The sequence below is a fragment of the Sorex fumeus genome, unplaced genomic scaffold (assembly GCF_029834395.1).
Source record: "Sorex fumeus unplaced genomic scaffold, SorFum_2.1 ptg000122l, whole genome shotgun sequence".
NCBI classification, from domain to species: domain Eukaryota; kingdom Metazoa; phylum Chordata; class Mammalia; order Eulipotyphla; family Soricidae; genus Sorex; species Sorex fumeus.
This window is the reverse complement of record NW_026606179.1, coordinates 2451730-2473885: the sequence shown is the minus strand read 5'-3', so window position 1 is coordinate 2473885 and position 22156 is coordinate 2451730. Positions and strand designations below refer to the sequence as shown.

Below are 22156 nucleotides of genomic sequence, written 5' to 3'. Positions count from 1 at the left end.
AATGGGCGTTCCCTGCCCGGTGGAGCCAGCGCCCCACCTTGTGGTGGTGGTGGGGATTACACCCAGGAGCTCAGAGTGGCTCTCTGAGTGCTGGCTATTGAACCACAACCCTAGCCCCAACCAACTTTTCACCCAAGCTCATTTGCTCCCTGGAGTAGAACCCAACCAGTATACAAGGGTAGGGGCCTTGGCATCGGGAGAGCGTTTTCTCCGGACATGGGGGGCGGGCTGTCCTCAGGACATTTGCTCTCATCCCTTAGGTGCCCTTGAGTCTTGGCCCGATGTCTGCAGCTGGGAGGGAAGGGTGACTGTTTGGATCTCTGCTGGCTGCTTGTAATTCATAATCCCCACCCCCAAACGTTGCTGCCCATCCCAGGTCTTCTCAGATTATGCTGGAGGTCCCTCCTCTCTGTTCCTAACCTTGCTTTACTTTCTGCCTTGTTTAAAAAAAGAAAGAAAAAAAAATCTGGCTGGATAGTACAGTGGGTTGGGTGATTGTCTACCATGCAGACACAGATGACTCTGGGTCCATCCCAGTCGTCCCATATGGCTCCCAAGCTCTGCCAGGAGTAATTCCTGTGTGCAGAGCCAGGAGTAAACCCTGAGCAGAGCTGAGTTTGGCCCCAAAGAAAACAAAATCACAAACCAGCCCTCTCCAACAGGCTGGGCAGGCCTAGGTTCAGCCCGGTTGCTGCAAGCCTGGCACATGGGCCCACCAGGAGAATTGTTTTCCAGAGCAGGAAAGGGTGCCAGGCCACTCAGTAGAGGTCACGTCCACATGTAATGTGAAGGCAAAGCAGTTGAATATTCTACATTGTTGAGAGGACTGGGATTGTGTTCTTGTTTTTCCTTCTTATACCAGTTATTAATTCAATCATCTCCAAAATATGTCCCGTAAACTCTTGAGATGTCACTGTTTCTCCAAAAAAGGTATTCTTTGGTCAGATGTGCTTGGGGAAGCCTGCACACTATAGGCCCTCCTGGATTTCACAATGCATACAGCATTTTTTCCAGAGAAGGCTCTGGACAGTTCTGTGGAAAATAAGCCCTTTAACTGTCTCGACTTTTGATGTATTTGGCCACAGACTTCTTTTCAGACTAATGCCAGTTAATATCTCACGGGACTCTGGTTTTCCAAAGAATTCCATCTGGGAAAATCAGGGAAGCTGATGTGGGGGGAAGAGGCCAGGGTGGGGGGGCGGGGGTGCAGCTAGGACAGCCACGGGGAAGAAATGGCAAGGAGTCATTGAGTTCTTCCTCTAAGCGAGAAAAATCCAGCCATGCTCTGCAGAGGGGTCAGGCATACGAACCTAAGCGGTGGTCCTGGTGCTTTAAAAATAGCTACAATCACAACATCTGCCCATCGATGAAAGGACCTAATTCCTTTTAAAAAGTGGGTCACGGGGCCAGAGACATAGTACAGGAGCTAAAGTGCCTCTTTAGAGGGTGGCTAACCCTGGTTCAAATCTCTGGCACCCAATATAGTCTCACGAGCATCACCAGGAATGATCTCTGAGCATAGAACTACGTATAGTCCCTGAGTATCTCTGGTGCTTCCGCACTCCAGCCCTCCAAAAATGGGTCACTGTTCATCTCCAAAATGAGGCAGAGAATTGGTCATGAAGTGTAACCTTCATAAAGTACAATTAAAAGGAAACTGGTTTAGGGGCTGGAGCGATAGTACAGTGGGTACAGTGTTTGCCTTGCTTGCGGCCAACCTGGGTTCAGTCCCAGGCTTCCCATATGGTCCCCCCAGCACAGCCAGGAGTAATTCCTGAGTGCAGAGCTAGAGTAACTCCTGAGCACCACTGGGTATTGTCCAATAAACAAAAACTGTAGCACTGTAGCACTGTCTTCTCGTTGTTCATCAGTTTTCTTGAGTGGGTACCAGTAACATCTCCATCGTGAGACTTGTTGTTACTGTTTTTGGCATACTGAATACACCACGGGGAGCTTGCCAGGCTCTGCCATGATAGCGGGATACTCTCGGTAGCTTGCCGGGCTCTCTGAGAGGGACGGAGGAATCGAACCCGGGTTGGCTACATGCAAGGCAAACGCCCTACCCACTGTGCTATCGCTCTGAACTCAAAAACAAAAATTTAAAATTTAAAAATTTTTTAAAAACAAACTGTTTAAGGAACTAATATGTAGATTGGAGACAGGACTTAAAGGGCTGGAGCAAATGCTCTGTATTTGGGGCTCCAGGTTTGAGCCCCAGCACCTCATGTTCCCCTAAGAACCATGCTGGGAGGAGCCCAATACTTCTGGGTGTAAGAAAATTAAAACTAATACACGATTTGTTTTCAGCCTGTTGTGTTGGTGCTCCAGGATCTACCTGTGCTTGAGCCCAGGTCAGAGTAATGATTCTAAGTGCCAGTTGTGCCTCATTTCTGGGCGGGAGGCTGGCAGCTCATTTGGTCTGTATGGGGCCACACCTAGTGATGCTTGGGGACGACTCCCAGCTCTGTGCTTGGGATGGAATCTGGTACCTCACATGCCCACATGTACTTTGTCCCATTCCCCTCTTGTCTCTGCAGGTCCAAGGAGACAGAAGCAGAGACATGCAGAGGCCTCGGGGAGCAGTGACTGCCCCTGTACCTGCTCTGGGCCTAGGGGACTGCATACAGATGGCCCTTGCAGAACATACAGATGCGGTTCTTGGGGCTGAGCGACAGCCCAGCAGCCCTGAGCACAAAATGGTGTGTGATTCCTGAGCATGGCTGGAAGTGGACCCAGCAACAGCAAAGATGAATTTCTGTGTGTGTGTGTGTGTGTGTGTGTGTGTGTGTGTGTGTGGTGTGTGGGGGGGGGGAATACAGACAGTGATATACTCAAGAATCACTCCTGGCAGTGCTCAGGCGACCGGTGACCAGACAGGATGCCAGGGGTTGGACCCAGGTCAGCCATGTGCAAGCAAACACCCTCCCCACTGTACTGTCTCTGGCCCGGAAATGAGTTAAGGTGACAATCACAATCACGTGCCTTTTCCTTATACTTGTTCTTAATAATGGAGTAACAGGATCAGATATTTTGCCACCAGGGCCCTGTTCCTTCACCAGAATGCACTTGTCCTGCCACAAGCTCGTGTGCGTCACTGGCCTGTGTTGGCCTCAGACCTGCCGTGCACCTGCTCGCAGCACCTGGGAATGTTCCCCTAAGCTCTGCTTCTGCTCCCTCGTCTGCAACTGGGAACCGTAATGGATCTGTTTGACCGAGCAAATATGCTCCCTGGGAGAACAGCGCCCTCCGCCCCTGCCGTGCTTGGCTTTAGGAGGCGGCAGCGCCCACAGTCTTGGCACAGACAGTGTCCCGTCTGCCGGCCCCGAGGGAGTCTTGGCTGGCACTGCTACCTGACACTCAGCACCACCCTTCCAGAAAGTCGTGGCAGCCCTCAGCCCAGGGTGAAGCCCCACTGCCCAGGCGCCCGGGACGGTGGGCACACCTGCCACAGACCGAGCGGGGGCTGCCATGATGCCGTGGACAGTTCCCCGCACTCTGCAGCTCTACAGAGTTTGATTCTAAGCTCTGCTCACAGTCCTCCTGAGTGGTCCTCTGGGCATCTGCCACACTTTCTGCCCAGTGTCCCCCTCTGTGCACGGGATCACCTGAGCAAGGCCTGTGCAGTGTTCTGGGGTGCCGTGTGGTCCATGAGGGCATGGGCAACCACCAGACTCATGCTGGCACAGTGCAGAGCACAGTTACCGAGGGTTCCTGAAGGAACTGGCATCAGGTGAAACTGGGCAGAGCTGCGCCGGCAGGAGGGAGGGTGGCCGCTGGACTCTCTGGCCCCGCCTGCTTCTCTGCATGGGCCTTCAGGCCCACTGTGAGGAAAGGCGCCGGCTCCATCCTGGGTGCTGCAGTGAGGGGCACACCTACCTGTGTGGGTACTGCGGGTGGGGACTAGATCTCACCGTGGCTCTGCCCATGCTGCTGGACGATGGCAGTGAGGGGTTTAGCAAACCACACAGTCCTGGTCAGAGGCTGCCCCTGCTTTTCCCCCAGACAGACAGCAGGAAGAGGCACATAAGCAGATGAGCATTAACAGAAGCATCTGAATTGGTATACAGGCGCTGACAGCTACTAATGGGCCCGTGACAGAGTGACAGCAGCTATTCAGGGAGGCCCCACGGGCTGGTCTCCCCAAGGAGCGGACATTTGAGCTGAGAGCAGAAGGGCAAGGGCAAGCCAGACCCAGGAGAGCTGAGAGACAAGCACATCTGCCAGGTGGAGCAGTAAGAGAGGATCCAGCCTGGGGACTATCACTTGGAACCTGGGGCCCGACCCGGCTTGTGAGGACCAGAGAGCATGGGAAGCAGAAGCGGGTACAGGGCAAGAGTACAAATAGCTGTGTCTGGACTTTCAGAGGATCTCTCTGGCTGCAACCCGAGAACTATTCTAGGCAGCCAGGAGGCGGCGGATACCCCAGCAGAGAAGACGTTGGTTTCCTCATTTGGGGTAACAAAGAATTGCTGAGAAATGGTGGGGGGAGGATGGAGGAATGAAAGCAGCTCCCGGTACTGCCGTCCCTGCTCCTTCCTCCCAGAGATGTGAGCATGCTCCCCATGCAGCGGCCCCTGGGCCTGGCCGACTCCAGAGCGACACCCAGTCCATGGTGGTAACTGGGAGAGCCGAGTGTCGCATGGACGGTTAAGGAGAACTTCAGGGGACAGAGAGCAAGTACGGGATTAAGGTGCCTGCCTTGCACGCTGCAGACCCTGGTTACATCCTCAGGACCACATGGTCCCAAATACCATGATACAGCCCTGGAGGCCCCCAAGTACCCCCACCCCCACCATGGGTCTGGTGGCCCCAAGCACCACCCGCATAATTCTCAGCACTGCAGGGCCCAAGGAGTACCACATCCTCCTGCCCTGCAGTGATCCACTTTCTCAGTTCATCAAGAATCACTGGGAAAGATCCCCTGGTTTCCTGAGCAATGCTAGAGAACCCCCTCCCCAAAGGACTTTAGAGCAAATCACAGACCTTAATCAGTTTGTAATGAGCTCCCTTGGATGTGCCCGAAGCCCCACAGAAATACGCTCTAGGACCTGTGGGTGCTGAGAGTTCCACTTGGTGCTTTGCCTATTTTATCTGCCAGTACACCAGGAAGGGGGTTACCAGCCCCCTTTTTTGCATATGCAGGAACTGAGGCCAGTGGGGGGGGGGGGGTTTCCAGTCTGCTGTGGTCAGCACCTGGCGCAGGCACCCAGGGCGCCCTCACTCACCGAGCGCAGCTCGTCAGGCATCTCGTCGTCCAGGTCGCCCTTGACAATCTTCTCCAGGGTGTTGATGGAGATCTCCAGGAGTTTCTCGTGGTGGTGGTTCTCCAGGTCCCGGCACTGAGCCATCGTGCAGTCAGTCAAGAAAGGCAGAGGCGGTCAGGCCAGGCTTGCAGTAGATGGGGGTATCTGATGCACTGCATCTCCATGGACTCCAAACCCAAGACTACTCTGACCACAGCTGGCCTTTGATGCAGTTCCCTACACCTCCTCCCTCTTCCACTTCCCTCATCACGGGACAGGCAGCAAGATCTGACCTCACACCATGCCCTCTGCCCTCACGCCCTCACCCTCTGCCCTCACGCCCTCACCCTCAGACCTCACGCCCTCGCCCTCCACCCTCACACCCTCGCCCTCCGACCTCACAGGCCCACCACTGATCTGTGCTTGTTCTCCCCCTTCAGCAACCCTAGCAAGCCCTGTGAGCTTCAGGAGATGGGCTCCAGCCTGTGCCTACAGCTCCAGGAGCTTCCAAGTCCCCAGCATGATGTAAAACCTGCAACCAGCCCTCTCTGGTCTGTCCTCTGCCCACGCGAAGTCCCCCCCCACCTCCCCTCCCCAAGCCCTGCTGACCCCCTGCAGGTCTTTCCTTTGTGAGGCCTCAGAGATACTCCGGCTGTTGTCATCCTGCACTTTGACCTCTGTAATGGTGAGGGGAGCACCAGGAAGTTGTTTGTGGGTGGCAGGGCCTTAGGTTCAAATGGCAAAAAGAGGGCCTGGAGCTATGGCACAGCAGGCAGGGCAGTTGGTTCTAGCTCTGACACCACATCTGATCTCTGGAGCCCAGGAGTGACCCCAGAGCGCAGAGCCAGGAGGAAAGCCCGAGCACTGCCAAGTGTGGCCCCACACAAACAGATGGCAGAAGGATGGCTGGGGCGCCAGCTCCTGGGTCCTGGCATGTAACTGAGCTACTTACCATAAACCGTAAATAATGGCATGTGTCCATCAGGGATGCGAGCATCTGTACGCAGGCAGGAACCTGGACTGTGTCTCCCCAAGTAAGAGAGTGTCCCTTGTCTGGAAACCAGCATGGCAGGACTTCTGCAAACAAGGGCTGCACAGTTCTGCCTTTGAGCCTACAGACTGACAAGGCTGCCACTGTCTCTGTGCAGGAAACTCCCTGGGGCCCCAGAGGACATTCTTGGAACATTCCAAATGGTCACCAGATCTCCATCTATTGGAAATGTCCTTTTCCCCTAGTGAAAAACTGGATGTTTTACAGTTCTCAAATTTTGGAAGGGGAGATTTCCATAAATTAGGATCCTGTGATGAATCTAGTATCTTGCTGGAGGTGTGGATATTTCTGTAAATCACAAGGCTAGAGTGACTGCATGTCTTGCCTGTGGCCAATCCAGTTCAATCCCTGGCACCTCACACAGTCTCCCGAGCACCACCAGGAGTGATCCTTGAGCAAGAGCCTGTGGGATGTGGCCCGAGCCAAAAAACACAACTGGAGGGAAGCAGAGAGTTAGTTCAGTGAGTTGAATATATGTAGGGAGGCGGGTTTGATCCCCAGCACTGCTAGGAGGGAGCACTCTGAGCACCGGCGGGCGTGGCCCAGAAACAACAGGAAGTGAAGTATGATTATGAAGTGCTAACTTCTCCCTATTTCTTCACCATGGTGAGGGGGCTGCTGGCAGTGCAGTGGGAGTGGTCAGGCGTGAGTGTGCCAGGGACCCACGGAGCTAGCTGCATCCTTCCCTGCCCTGCCCTTAGAAAGCCACAGGCAGCTCTCCTTCATTCTACAGGACCAGCAGAGCTGGGGGCTGAGCCGAAATGAAGCCTCAGAGCACCTCCCATGGAGGGTCCGCAAGGAAAGGATATAGGCTTTGGACGTTTTCAACGAAGAGTCCCACTAAGTCGATGATGTTCCTCTCAAACATGTTTATAGTCTCCTGGGAATGGCAGAGAACATGGTTAACATACATGTGTATGGAGGGACGGACCCGAGAACAAAGAAGCTCCTGTCAACTTGCCCAGCCGTCTAATCCACAGCCATCTAATCAGAGCCAAGATCAACCCTCTTGACCTTCCCCGGGCAACAGTTTGTGATTGACCCCTTTCTCTCCTGATCTTTCTCACAGCTCTCCAGACACCTCAGCTCCCCCGTCCCCACTGGGCCCTGGACACTCCCCAGAACATGGCACCGGGACCCAGACCTCAGCCTCCTTTCCTGGATACACATGGCACAAACCCCTTCTTTCCATCACCTCTAGAGAAACAGCGGAGAAGCTGCTTGACAGAGTATCCTGGAGCTTCCCTGTGCCTCAGCTCCCTCAGCCATGAAATGGGTTGGCTGTGTGGCTCCTGTGTGGTTGTGGTGGACCTTACATGATTCACGTGGCTCCAAATGCTCTGCCAGGGGTCTGGCAGAGTGTTAGCCCCATCTTCAAGCTTCTGCCTCTTTTCCCACAGACATCCCTGCACTGTTCTGTCGCGGTGCCTAGCAAGGCTCCCCTGAGGACTACAGGTTGGTTGGAAGGAACAATACGAGACACTGTGGTGTGGTTGGCTACGTTGGGAGCCTCCGGACCTGTCAGTAGATGCCAGAGGCTGCAGGGTGGACAGAATAAAAGGGAATCTACAGGAGCCCAAGAACCGTCTACAGCAGAGCTAATTACACTTGCTTCAAAGATGCATAAACCCTTCACAATGGAAGCAAGGTCATTGGTAAGCGGGGTTACACTTCCTGGCCGCTGATGATCCAAGTGCGAGCCTGCACTAGGTCTGAGCGATTCTGGCTGATGAGAAAGGGATCTCCCGGCCTGGAAGGTTGGGAGCTGCTGCCCAGCCCTCCCTGGATGCTCTGCCTGCTGCTTGCTGCAGAGCTGGAGCATTCCCCAGCGGGGGAGCCGGCAGCTGCTCTGTGATATTCCGGGGAAATCTATCCCATGTCGGAGGTGTCACTTGACATGTGAGGAATTGATTAGGCGCTATCTCTTGGCCCAGCCACGGCAGCATCCAATGAAGCTCAATTCATCACAGCACTCCAGACTCCCAGCCTCAGCTGCCTTGTGAACACACAAGTCACTCTGGCTTCTAAGGGATTTTAGATAGCAGTGCTTTTCATTTTCACCACGCGGTGCTGAATTGCCAGCTCCTCACTGGGGCCCCAAATGTGGCAGCCACGGGGCTGCGATTCGGAGCTGTGTCGGGGAGCCTGTTATGTGGGGATTTGCTTTGTTTTTCGAGCACCTGGATGACTTCTTTGTTCAAACGAAAAACACCTCTCCCCACTGATGCTCTGGGCTCCTGCGGGCTGGAGGGAGCATTCAGGGGAGTGGGCTCACCTCGCATTCTGCACAAGCAACACTTGCACGCTAAAGGATTGACCTGTCTTCAAAACAAACACGGGAATGAAGAGCAGGACCATGCTGAACCGTCACACTGAGCTGCAGAAGGCAGGCAGCCAGCAGAGGGGCACCTGCGAGAGCTCTAGCTGGAATCTGGCTTTGCATTTGCCTGTTTCTTACAAACGAGCCTGGCCAGGCATGGCTATGCCCAGCGGCCCAGCCTCACCTCCAGCTGCTCTACCAACTGCATCTCCAGTGTCATGAGCACATTGAATAGCTCTGTGATGTCTTCATTGTATTCCGTGATCTTTGCATCCATGGTCAGTTCAGACTCCTCTCGAATGTCACTTAAACCACCTAAACTCTGGGAACAAAAGCCTGTGTTTTAGAAATGTACAACTAAGTCTAAATAGTTCGCAGCAAGCAGCAATTTGTTTTGGTGGGCGAGATTCTGTATTCGGGGGCCCAAGTTCAGGTGTCAAATCTACCACTTAGCTCTGTTAAGTTTGTTTTTATGTTTGTTCTGGGTGGACCACACCTGGTGGTTCTCGGAGCTTACTCCTGGCTCTACACTTAGGAACTACTCCTGGTGGTGCCAGGATTGAATTCGGTTTGGCTACCTGCAAGGCAAACGCCTTACCACTGTAATATTTCTCAGCCCCCAGCTCTGGGTTTATAGGTATCTACCCTCTCCATGTCTCCAGGATTGTTTGTTTGTTTTGTTTTGTTTGGGGGTACACCCATAGATGCCCAAAGGTTACTCCTGGCTCTGTACTAGGAATCACTCCTGGTGGTGCTCAGGGATGCCAAGGATTGAACCCAGGCAAATGCCCTCCCCACTGCACTCCACCCCACCTCCTGGATTTTTGTTTGCTTGTTGTTTGTTGGGCTCAGGGGCTACTCCTTGCAATGCTCAGGGGACTATGTGGTAACAGGGATAGAAACTGAACCTCTTGTATGCAAAGCCATGCTCAGCCCAGGAAGCATCTCTGCAGACTGCATCGGACTCTTAGGGCAGACACTGGCGCTAGTCCCTGCTTGATCCTCGTTAGCCCCAGTGGTTACTAGAGGAAGGAGAAATACTGCAGTCAGGTCACCCAAGTCTGAGTCCTGTCTGAGTCACTTATGGCCAGTGTGACCTTGATTGAGCCACTCCTGTTCTCTAGGCTGCAGTTTCCTCCTGTAATTGGGGAAGATCTGTACTTCATCAAGTCTGGGGGATTAGGTCAGGAATGTGAGTGCTTGCAGTGGGAGCTCAACTCACACACTCCCCATGAAAGGCCCCTCGCAGTGGCTGGAGCAATAGTACAGCAGGAGGGTGCTTGCCTTGCACGACGCTGAGTTAGGTTTGATCCCTGGAACCCTATATGGTCCCTGGAGCCTCCAAGAGTGGTCCCTGAGTATAGAGCCAGGGATAAGCCCTGAGCACTGTCAGGTATGCCCTGCCCTGCTCCCCCCCAAAAAAATAAAGGTCCATAGCAGTCTTAGATAGGGAGATAGATACCAGTCTTCAAGGAGTTTTGATATTTGAGGAATCCAGTGGGGCTCACACCGAATTCCAACAAGCACAAAACCAAAAAAACCGTGAACAGTAGCTCTTTGAGCTATCTTCTTGAGCCCCCAAATTTATTATTATTATTATTATTATTATTATGTGTGTGTGTGTGTTGTTGTGTTGGAGATCAAACGCAAGGTCTCCCATACGCAAGGCAAAATGCATTACTACTAGGCTTCATATCTGCTCCTAAAGTAATAACTTAAAAAATATTTGTTTTAAAGAAAGAATTTCAGGAATTGGAGAGACAGGATGGAGGTAAAAGTGATTGCTTTGCACATGCAGCTGTCCTGATTTGATAGCAGGTACCACATATGGTCCCCTGAGCACTAGAGCAAAAGCAAACCCTGAGTACCACCGGATATGGCCCTAAAACCAAAAGAAATGCAAAGACATAAAAACCAAAAACCAAACTGGAAATATGGATTTAAGTTGATTTTAAGAACAAATGGTTAGCACAATAAGAGATGGAAATGTTTGTAAAACATGTGAGTCCCCCACCCAATATAAATGAAAATAAACATGGGTCTGACAACACTGGCCAGACAGACCTCGTGTGGTAGAGTTGGTAATAACTATTAAAGGTAGCCAGGCATATCCTCACATGTACAGCTCAAACTTGCAGTAAGCTATAGAAACACTATTTCAAAGAGCAAAAAATTGGGGTGGGGGGAACTGCCCATTAACAGGGGCCAGTTTGGTAAATTATGGGCTCCTCCATGCAATGAGATATCTTATAGCTATGAAAGAAAACAAAGCAAGTCAATTTTGGAAGACTCTCCAAGTGGCAAAGCCAGAATAGCAAAGCATACCCTGAGTCAAAAGAGACGTACAGAAGTAAGACCTTTGCCTGGCGTGCTCTAAACCCTGATTTGATCCCGGCACAGAGCAAGGCGTAAGCCCTAATCACTATCAGGTGTGACGCCTCAAAGAAAGAAGAAAGGAAAGAAGGAAGACAAAATAAACTGAAGATTTCACAGGAGGATGGTGACTGTGTTCTCTCTGGAGGCTGCTGTCACTGGGACATGTGTGGCCATCCATATCTGACAGATATGTGTCTGGTCCCCCGACTCTGTGTGGCACATCCTCCCTGACCTTTTTTATCTGGTCCCTGGGGCCTTGGATTTGAGACATCAGCTTGTCAGTCAACTGACTCTTCCTGCAGCCCCAGGCTAGGGGTGTCCCCTCATCCCAACTTCGTCCCCCTGACCTGGGAGGCCACCACCAGCACAGTCTCTCGCTGTTCCCAGGTTTGCCTCAAAGTACTGCTCCCTGGGTGTGGCATGTCCATCTCAGAGCAGCTTCCCAGCAGGCCAGCTTGGGCTGCAGGGCGAACACTCAAAAGCTGCCAGATGAGCTCTGAGCAAAAGCGCTGGAAACTGTGGGCCCTGAGCTAGTAGACAGGGTGTGGCCTGGCCCGAGGACTGTCCAGCTCTCTCCAGGAGGCTTGATGCTCAGCCCAAGTAAATCCCCTTATATTGGAAGTTCACAGCCTCCAGGGACCTGAGGCCCCAGTTCCTTCCCCCTCAGAGAACCTGAACCCTCCCCGCACCCTCTCCGAGCTAGGACTCTCACAGCCTCTTCCCAGGCCCAGCAGAAGGACCTGTCTACGATGAGCCCTGTCCTAGCCTGCAGACCCTTAGCAGTGCAGTGGAACTGACCCCTCACAGGAGTGGGGAGCAGAGAGCCAGAGCTGGAGGGCAGGGGGACAGCAGCTGGGCCACTGGCGCCTGGCTGTGTCACTCAGTAATTCACACAATGAAAAGTGTACCCAGGGGAGTGGTCAGTTTGCCTCCAACTGGTGTGTGTGTGTGTGAGAGAGAGAGACAGACAGACAGACAGACAGACAGACACACACACACACAGTGACAGGTAAAAACATAGTGTGCAATGTCCTATACTGTGCTTACTTTGCTATTTGTTTTTGTTCTGTCTTGAGATCACACTTGGCAGTGCTCAGGGTTGATGCCTGGCAAAACTTGGGGGACCATAAGGGGTACCAAGTAGACTGGTATAGACAAGTGCCTTATCCCTATGTTTTCTTTCCAGCCCCAAACCATCACATTTTAATGGCTGCAGGGTGTTCTCAAACCCTCCAAAAATCAAACAAAACACATATGTGGGCCATTGTGTTCCTCTGCTGGCAGGCTTGAACTCCGGTTTGAAGACAGTGACAGTCCTCCTTTTACCTACTAAGAGTACTGCGGAGGTCAGAAGTGCGGAAGGCCGAGCGCCGTCTCGTCTCCTAGGCCTTGCATTGAGTGCCCTGCTGCTAAGCCACAGCCCCGGCGCCATTTGCTCTTCTTTAAACAAGCAGTTCTCACCTTGGAGTGGTTTTGCTAAGTAATTTATTTTGTATTGCTTGTTATGAATAATCCACTGAAAATTATCCAAGAAGTTTTCCTTAGAGGAAAGTGTGTGAAAATTATATCTTGGAGGGCTTTTGGGATCCTTGAAGCTCCTGCAAGTTTTATATATTTGGTGTGCTCGAAGAGTTTGTTGAGGTTTAGAGGCACACAGAATTCCTTACAGTCTCAGAAAGAGGGCTGAACCAGAGTTGGCCACATGGGACTTATGAAAGGTTGAGAATCCAGTCTTAATTTTAAAAATGGTTTTGGCCTGTTTTTATGCTGCCTCATTTGTACTCAGGGCTTACTCCTAGCTCTGTGCTCAGAGATAGAGATAGTCCTGGCAGCGCTCAGGAGACCATATGGGGTGCTGGGGACCAAACCCAGGTTGGCTACATTCAGAGCAAGTGCTCTACCTGCTGTACTACTGCTCCAGTTTCAGGTATCCAGTCTTTAAAAACAATGTGGAGGAACGAGGGAGATAGCTCAAAGGGCTGGCTCCCATTCTTTGCACATGGGAGGCCTGGGTTAGATCCCTGGCACCACATGGTTCCCTGAACACTACCAGAATCAATTCCTGAACACCACCAAGCTAGGTGTGGCATACCAGGTGTGGCACCCAAGCAGAAACAAACCCCAAAAAAGGTAATGAAACACTGGAAATGAAGTTGTGTTTTGGGTTGGGATGGGAATTGCCAGAAATTTGACTAGCTAGTTGGTCCATTTATTTATTTTTGGCTTGGGGGCGACACCTGGCTGTGCTCAGGCTTTGCTTCTGGCTCTGTGCCCAGGGATTACTCCTGGAGGTACTTGGGGGACCATATGTGATACCAGGGATTGAACCAGAGATGGCCACATGCAGGCTAGAGCGATGGTACAGCTGGGAGGGCTGTATGCAGCCTTGCATGCAGTCAACCTGGGTTCGATCCCCGGCATCCCAGATGGTCCCCCAAGTACCATCAGGAGTAACTCCTGAGTTCAGAGCCAGGAGTTTGAGCATTCCTGAGTGTGACCCCAAAAAAGAAAAAGCAAAAAAAATCCAGAGTTGGCCACATGCAATGCAAGCCCCTTGACAGGCCTGTACTATCTTGCCAGCTCCGATTTGTCATTTTAAATCTCATTTGCATGGGCTAGAGCTAATCAGATAGTGGAAATAGCTATGGGGGGGGGGGGATAGGTTAAGTATAAACACAGGCCACAGCTTAAGCAGGACTGCAGACACAGCTGAGCAGACTGGCACACATGCAGACTGCTTGGATGGATAGTGAGACAAAGAAAGCAGATGACTAGGAGTCAACGGCTTGTGGACAGTGACAGGACCAGGAATGGTGAGACTGTGAGATGAGACTGAGGGATGCAGAGACAGCAAGCAAAGACTGACAGGAGAGACCAGGCAGAAGGTAGAGGAGCACAACCGGAATTGTTCTTCCAGTTGGAAAGTCCTGCTGCTCCAGCCTGCAGGTGTTCACCTGCTCAAGCTGTTATGTGAAAGAGCTCTAACATCAAAGACACCTGGTGTCCTGTGTGCTAATCTTACAAGGATCCAGAGCCAGCCGAGCCAGCACTGCTGAAGCAGTAATGCAAACCAACAATTTCTGCTTGCTTGCCTTGCATATGGTTCCCCCCACCCACACACACACACCCAGAAGCCCTGCCAGGAGTGATCCCTGAGCACAGAGCTAGGAGTAAGCCCTTAGCACCACCAGGTGTGTCCTCAAACAAAACAAAAACCACATTTCCTGCTAAGTATATGTGCAGAGGCAAGTGACCCTCCCACACAGAGGGTCTTCTTGGGTGGAATGTCAGTTGGTTTCCCTTTGCCAACTAACTCCTCTGTAAGTCTCAGCCTAGAGGCTTGTTTTTAAAAAAGCTGTTGTTTGGAGACGGGAGTGGGGACCACCCTGGTGGTGCTCAGGAGTGACCTTTAGTGGTGCTCAGGGTCGCACTATTGGGGATTTGAACCAGGGTCATTGGAATGCAAGGCAAGTGCCTTAAGCCCCATGGTATCTCTCTTGCCTGGACTCAGCTGGAGTCAAGGTCCCCTGAGGATGCCTTTCCTTCTGGACTTCACTCCAGTGGGGAGGGCCTGCTTGGGCCCCTCATCAGATAAGGGCCAGTAAGGGCAGGAACTGCAGCTGCTGTGGCCCTGGCTTCCCAGGGCCTGTCCCTGAGCAGGTGCTCAGAGTCTGACACCAGGGCAGGAGTCAGTCCTTCATGGCTCGTAATGGGGAGACCATGTCTGTGGGTACCGATGCTGCCTGAACCCCAGCGCTGTTTCAGGTGAAGGGGACCCACAGGCTCTACTCTTCATCCCAACCCTGGTGTGGTAGAGAAGCTACAGTGGGTGGGAGCCCAGGCCCTGGCTGTGCCACTTAGCAGTGTGATCTCTGGCAGATGGGGACACTGACCATGGAACTTGGGGGCCACCTGACAGAAAAGGGCTGCAGACCCCTCCTCCCATGGGGTAGGTAAGGCAGGGGACAGTGGAGCCAGGACCTACCAGCAGGTGATTCTCCTCGAACTCGGTGATCTTCCGTTTGCCCTGCTCCTGGTTCTCCTGGATGGCCTCACTCACACATTCCATGAAGGTCTCTACCTCCACCTTCCGCTTCTCCTCCTGTTTCAGGCCATATTCAAATATGTTCATGCAGATGATGACAAATTTCTCCTTGTAGGTGAATGGCCGTTAAGGAAGTGACCACTGGAAGCCAGAATCAACCCCCAGCATCACATGATCCTCCAAGCACAACCGGGGTGGGAGGTAAGAGTTGAGTATCAAGCTGGGAGGAGCAGCCTCTGAGCACCCCTGAGTTGAGCCCTCCTGCGCATCCCCCAAAAATATTTAAAAAGGCCATCTCAGTGGGGGCAGGATTCTGGTGACTTTCACACAGAACTGCGCGTTGAGAGGCAGGGTAGAGTAGTTGGTCACTTTTTGTGTGTGTGCGTGTGATGCTCAGGGCTTATTCCTAGCTCTGCACTCAGGAATTGTCTCTGGTGGTACTCAGAGGACCGCATGGGATGCCAAGGATCAAACATGCAAGGCAAGCACCTTAGCTGTGCCCATTTATTTAACTAGTTTTCAGGTTACACCTGGCAGTGCTCAGGGCTTACTCCTGGCTCTGTACTCAGAGATTGCTCTGGGCTCTGGGGACCATATGGAATGGTGGGGATGGAACCTGGGTGGACCAAGTCCAAGGCAAGTGCCAACCCACTGTACTACCTCTCTAGCCCCAAGGCATCTTTTGGAAAAACCTAACTTACTTATTTATATTTGGTTTGGAGGCCACATCCAGTGGTGCTCAGGGCTTACTCCTGGCTCTGTGCTCGGGACACTTCTGACAGTGCTCAGGGGATCTTATTGGGGATGGTACCCAGGGTAGCTATGTGCATGTGCCACTGTGCTTTCTCCAGCTCCCCCCACACATTTTGGGGTTTTGTTTGGGGGCTGCACCTGGTGATGCTCGGGGCATACTCCGAGTTCTGCACTCAGGGATCACTCCTGACTGGTCTCGGGGGGCCATCTAGGGTGCCAGGAGTGAAACCCAGATTGGCTGCACATTGAGGCATCTTTCCTTGAGCCTGAGGGGTTTGAGCGAGGTCTGGGCCTGGGGAAGGAGGCAAGGTCAGCGCAGAAGAGAGTTGTGCTGAAGTCCCAGAAGCCAGCCCTGATGGAGGAGGGGAGGCGTCCCAGAGAATGTCTGTCCCGGGAGTGTCATCTGAAGCCTGGCTTTGTGCCCAGCTCCTGTTTCTCCCGATCATTCTGTGTCATCTCTCTGGGTGTGTCCTTCTTATGGGTCTGAAGTTGTCAGTGCTGCCTCCGGGTGGCATCCTCGAAATTGGCAGGTGCCGCAGCCAGGAGGCAAGCGCTGGTCACTAGCGAGCAGGCAGCGGCACCAGGTGAGACCAGGACACTGGATTTGTCCTCCATGCCCTCACTGCAACATGTGGGAGGTCAAAGAGTGCTCTTCCCAATCCCCCATGCTGGGAGCTCCCTAGGACCCCCTTGCACTCATCACCTTGTCTGTGCTGGGCCCGTGCTCCGTCCCCCTACTGCCAATTTACAAGACTGGCAGCTCTGCCAGCTGAAGGAAGGCTTTACAGCAAGTCCTGAGCCCCCGACTGCAGCCCCGGACAGCCAATGCCTCCAAGTGGAGCTTCCCTAACTAGAGGAGATTCATAAAGCACCATCTGCGGGCAGCTGAGAAAAATCACCCATTGTGTCTGCAGAGCGCACAGCAAGAATAAGCAAGCAGAGGACTGTGCTTATGAGGATTTGCGCCTACTACCGCATTCCAAGATCAATTTTCCACCTCTGACAAGTCAGCTTGTCAAGCACGGCTGAGCATGCTAGGCCGACCACACCTTCAGGGTGCTCCGAAAGGCAGACAAGCAAGTCCCTCAGCAGGCTGGTTGTTCTGGTTCTGCACTGCCTCAAGTGTGTGGCCCCCAAGGAGGGGCTTGGCCAGTAAGGGTTCCAGGTTCTCATTGGAGGCATGACTGTGCTGGGGGTAACGAGCTTTGTATGCTGCCGACCCCACTTGGACCCCAGCACAGAATATGGGTCCCCTGAGCACTGACAGGAGTGAACCCTGCACATGGGAGAGATGAGGAAACTAAGGCTCGGGGCAGGGGGCTGATGGCATAAGCTCGGGTCTTGGAAGGATATACCTCCAGGAGCTCGCTGACGCCGGGTAGGGAGGCCAGCCTGTTGCCCTCTGTGTCCTCGGCATACATGCTGTTGAACAGGAAGGGGCCATCCAGGTGCTCCACAAACGCGGCCTGTGGGTCAGGAACGGCCAGGCTCGGAGGCTCTCGTGCCCCCACAGATGGGGCCCTGCAGTCGGCCCTAGGCTCCATGGACCACTCAAAGGGCTGGGAGAAGGTGCACTGGGCACAGCCGGGCATAAGTGGAGAGAGCGACAACTACGCAGGGCAGGGAAAGGACGGGGCTGGAGCCGGGACATCTGTTCTCAGAGCTCAGGTTCTCAGGGCTCAGCCTCTGGCCAGGGTGGAACTGGACAAGGCTGCACCAGTGTCCTTGAGCAGGGCAGGGGCAGGTGGGGGTCGCCCCCGCCCAGGGTACCTTGTGCTGGTTCAGCTCCAGCTGCCGGGCCTGCTCCTTCTCTAAGCGCCCCTGCGCCAGGAACTCCCGGTGCTTCAGCTCGTCGATGCTGTACTGGTATTTGGTCTCCGCCATCTCTTTCTGATGGGGAGAGGGAGCGACAGTGTTACCAGGGGTTGCTGGGGGTCTGCACAAACCCGCCCCCCCTCCGTGGCCTCCTGAGCATGGGAGGGGTGTAGGGAGGACCCCCTATGCAGGCTGAGCGCATGAGACTTGCTTCTTTCTGCATGGCTCCTGGCGAATATTCTGGGTGGAAGGGAAGTCATCAGGGTTCAAGAGGGAGGTGGGAAGCAATGGGACTGAGGCTGAGGGTTGGGAGAGCTCCAGGGTCGGGGCACAGGTGTGCTTCCCACTTGCAGCCCCGCTCCCCTCCTCCCGGCCGGTGTCCTGGTTCTCTCAGGGTTGCTCAGTGGAAGACAAGGAAAGGGAGTCACCCAAGTCACAGGCCTCGACGCAGGCTCTCTCGGGCCTTGCCACCCCGTTCATCCTCTGCTCCTTCCAGGCATACCAGAGCTGGCTGATTCTGTTGGCCCTCCTTGGCTCTCACCTGTGCTGCGGCTGCACTCTCCACCACTCTGCCCCCTCCTCACACTCTCCTCCACACGCTCCACGGGCCTCCCTGTGGGGCTGAGCTGCCCTGGCCTGGCCCCTTGGCTGCCACTTACCACCCCAAGACAAACCTTTGTCCCCCACAATCCTGCCCTGAAGCCAGAGCCCCAGGAAGCATCCTGGATCCTCCCACCTGGACCAGGCTGTGCGGGGCCTGTGCATACTTTCTCCAATACCCTTCTCATCTGTCCCATGTCATATCGATAACCCTCCCTCCAAGCCACAGCCACTGGCTGGCTCACTCTGCGTTCTCCGACCCAGGGCTTCTGCACAGGCCCTCCCTTTGCCTGGCTGATTCTTCCCCCAGCTGATTCCTGCCCACCCTAGGTTCCAGCCCCAAGGCGCTAAACCCCACTCTGTACCCCCAAGCCCACAGCCTGGAGTCTCCAGGATGATCTAATTTACCATTTCCCTTTCCCTCTTGTTGGTTCTGAATCAAAAATCCCTGAGATCCCTGAAATTCCAGACCCTGAGCTTCCACTGCGGCCCTGTAGTTTCACGCCATAAGTTGGGCCCTGGCAGCAGACAGCTAACATTTCAGAGCAGAAATATTTCTGAAGACATTGTTCCTCATTAGGCAATAGGTTTATCTCCTGTCCTTTCAGAGCTATACTTAAAAAAAAAAGTTTACAATTTAAAAAATCATCCGGGACAGGGGAGCTTGCTCCAAGGACTGCAGCGTCTTTTGCATGTGGGAGCTGTGGGCTTGACCCCTAGTACTGCACTGCCCTGAGCACCACTAAGTACTAAACAAAACAAACAGAACAAACACAAAAAGCAATTTAAAAAATTGCATCTTCTCTCCACCCCCTGCCCCAGTCTCCTGAACCCTGAATGGCTTGTCCTATAGCAAAAACTGCCCATGGCCACTCAGAATGTTCCCAGGCATCGCTATAGCTAGTGGTCACAACTTGGCTGGGGCCCCAAAGGGCAGGGGAGATCCTGGCAAGGCCTGAGCACTGATCTCTGCTAGCTGCTGCCCTCCCCTGGCCTCCTCCTCCAGGAGAGTGGGTAGCCCAGGATGGCCAGAGGCAAGGCCCACAGGGGACTGGGCCAGTCTGGCCAGTCTGGACAGTGCCACGGAGTCTACTGCAATGGCTCCTGGGAGCGACCAGAGGTGCCGGGTGGGGACTGCAAGGTCTTTGGGGGGTGAAATGGGCTCAGCATCCCTTTCCCTGCATCTGCGCCCAAGGGCCTGGGCCTGACTCACAGGGCTGGGAAACCCAAGGAGACACTTGCCATGCGGTCATCAATGCGTCGGAAGTCCAGGTACACGAGATCAGGCAGGTAGGCGCAGATGAAAATCTTGTAATTCTCCGCCTCGGTAAGGGGGTTCCCAGCAAGATTGAGCGTCCGCAGGTTCTTGAACCGCCGTAGGTAGATAAGCTGAGAAGAAGGAGATCTATTTTCTTGGCTGTCCTGAGCTGAGAACAGTCCTGCCAGCCCCTCCCAAGGGTGGGCAGTGGGCAGGGGCTGGGGCTGCGCTGCATGGCATGCCTTCCTTCCAGGCTGGGCACAGACTCACACTCCAGCTGTGGGACCCTGGGAAGGTATCAAGCATCTTTAATCTTCAATCTCCTCATCTGGAAACTAGTGGAAATATGTGTGGGGCTGGGGAAATAGCTCAGTGGTCAGGGCCGCAGACTCTGCACGCACGGGATTCAGTTTAGCTGCACCTGGCACTCACAGTTTCCCAAGCATGGCTGGGTGTGTCCCCACTGGGTATGGCTCAGGTAGTCCTTACCCTCCACCCCAGCCAGTTGGCTAGCTATTGAGTAGCATATGGATTAGCCTAGGGGGTCCCCTGGACACTTCTTGAGAACCCCCACTGCCCCCCCCCTACACACATGCACACACACAAGGATAATATTTCTGGATAATAGATATTGTAATAACCAAATGAAATAAGCTATGAAAAGCATGAGATTTTGGGGGCCACACCTGGCAGTGCTCAGAGCTTACTTCTGGCTTTGTACTCAGGAATCACTCTTGGCAGTGCTTGGGGGACCATGTGAGATGCTGGGGATAGAACCTGGGCTGGCCATGCACAAGGCAAGGGCTGCTTCGAGGTCCTTTTTTTTTTTCTGGGTCACACCTAGCGATGCACAGGGGTTACTCCTGGCTCTGCACCCAGGAGTTACTCCTGGCGGTGCTCAGGGGACCATATGGGAAGTTGGGAATTGAACCCGGGTCGGCCGTGTGCAAGGCAAACGCCCTACCCGCTGTGCTATCTCTCCAGCCCCGCTTCACGGGTCCTTTCACTCCAGCCCCAGGGGATCACTCCTGGCAAGGCTTGGAGGACATATGCCATGCCAGGGATCAAATCTCCCGTCATCACCTACAAGGTAAGCAACCTACCTGCTGTCTATCTCTCAGGCCTTATGGAAAAGCATTTAAAAGACAGCCTCTCTCTCTCTCCTCCTCTCTCTCAGGAAAAGTGCTTGCTGCTGTTATTATCACTTGGAATAGGTGTGCCCTTTTCAACTGTGAAATGCAGAACATTCAACTAACTGCTATTTGTGCTCCTATACTCAATTTTCAGTAAAAATGCAGAGAAGGTCAACCAGATAGCTAATATTAATTTGACAGCCCCTTCTGAATGCTCAAGTCCCTTATTATACAAAAGAAAGTTAACAGGCTTTTCTAAAAGAATTTGTTTCATTTCTTCCTTTTCTTTCCCTCTTTCTTTCTCTACCAATGCTCAAAGGCTACTTCCAGATCTAAGCTTGCATTTTGCTTCTGAGTACTCAGGAAATCATGTGGTGCTGAGGACCTAACCCCTTTGCTCCAGTTTCAGTGCTCTATCTCTCTGACCCCATTAATTTTTCTAAGAAACATTATTGTGCACCTATAAGGCCCCAGCAGAGAGCCCTAATAGCAGTACCCACCCCACCCCCATATCCCAGGGAAAGGGTTTGGAAAATTAAAAATGTATCTTGTTTAACCTTTCTAATTTCAATTTTGTTCATCATTAAGATATTGATTACAAAATATGTATTAGGCCTGGAGAGATGCTTGTCTTTTACACTGTTGACCAGAGTTTGATTCCCAAAAGTGCATATGGTCTCCAAAGTGCCACCAGGAGTGATCCCTGAACAGAGTCAGGAGTAGTCCCTGAGCATATGGGTATGGGCCAAAGAAAGAGTACTTGTCAGGCCTCTTCCACAAGTTTAGTGGATTCTGAAAATTAACTGTTCTACATGAGAAGGAGCCCCAAAGCTCACAGGAACTGCTGATTACTGACTGCAGAGTCTTTGAAAAATCTGTTCCCATCTACCTTCAGCCATACAGACCAGTCACCTTAGATGCAGCTTTGTTCAACCTCCGTGGAATGCACAGGCTAGGAATGCAAGGACTGTGACTGCATGATCACAATCGTGATCTTAGGTGTTGGCCTGAAAATTTGAGCAGCAAACAAGGTGCTGGACTAATCTTGTATAAACTTTATTTCACTGACGAGGAAAGGACGCCCACCTCCCAGAGGGGCTGCTGGCACAGCAGGTTCTCCCCAGGTCTGTGGGTCTTCTCCAGCTTTCTCCCATATCCCAAAGAGGTGTGCAAATTAGAGAAATTGATTTGTCCCAATTGTTCATACACCCCTTATCATGAAAGGGCATCCTTCCCTGCTCAGGGCTGGGTCCCATCAGTGCCCTTAGCCCTGGGACAGGTTCTACTCATCTGACAACCTGGAATAAGAGAGTGGGAAAAGAAATGAGCGAATAAATAGAAATTATTATTATTATTACTGCTGGGCCACACCCAGCTGTGCTCAGGGCTTATTCCTGGCTTTGCACTCAGGAATGATTTCTGGCAGTGCTTGGGGGACCATATGGGGGTGTCAGGAAGTAAACCCAGTCCTGTCAGGAATTAAACCCAGTCCAGCCTCATGGAAGACATGAGGCTTGTTGATTATTTTTAAAAAGTATTCTATTGGGGGCCAGCGATAGTAC

General features: G+C 52.9%; 1 protein-coding gene across 1 annotated transcript in view; it reads right to left on the bottom strand.

Moving 5' to 3' along the window:
- DRC3 (dynein regulatory complex subunit 3) overlaps positions 1-22156 on the bottom strand; it is a 43086-nt gene that overhangs the window by 1220 nt on the left and 19710 nt on the right. The window contains exons 5-11 of the mRNA XM_056136923.1: positions 19442-19592; positions 17559-17674; positions 17142-17254; positions 14976-15150; positions 8799-8936; positions 7104-7174; positions 5226-5349 (exon numbers count right to left, since the gene is read on the bottom strand). Of these exons, the coding sequence (XP_055992898.1) occupies positions 5226-5349; positions 7104-7174; positions 8799-8936; positions 14976-15150; positions 17142-17254; positions 17559-17674; positions 19442-19592 (888 nt within the window). The remainder of the gene's footprint in view (positions 1-5225; positions 5350-7103; positions 7175-8798; positions 8937-14975; positions 15151-17141; positions 17255-17558; positions 17675-19441; positions 19593-22156) is intronic.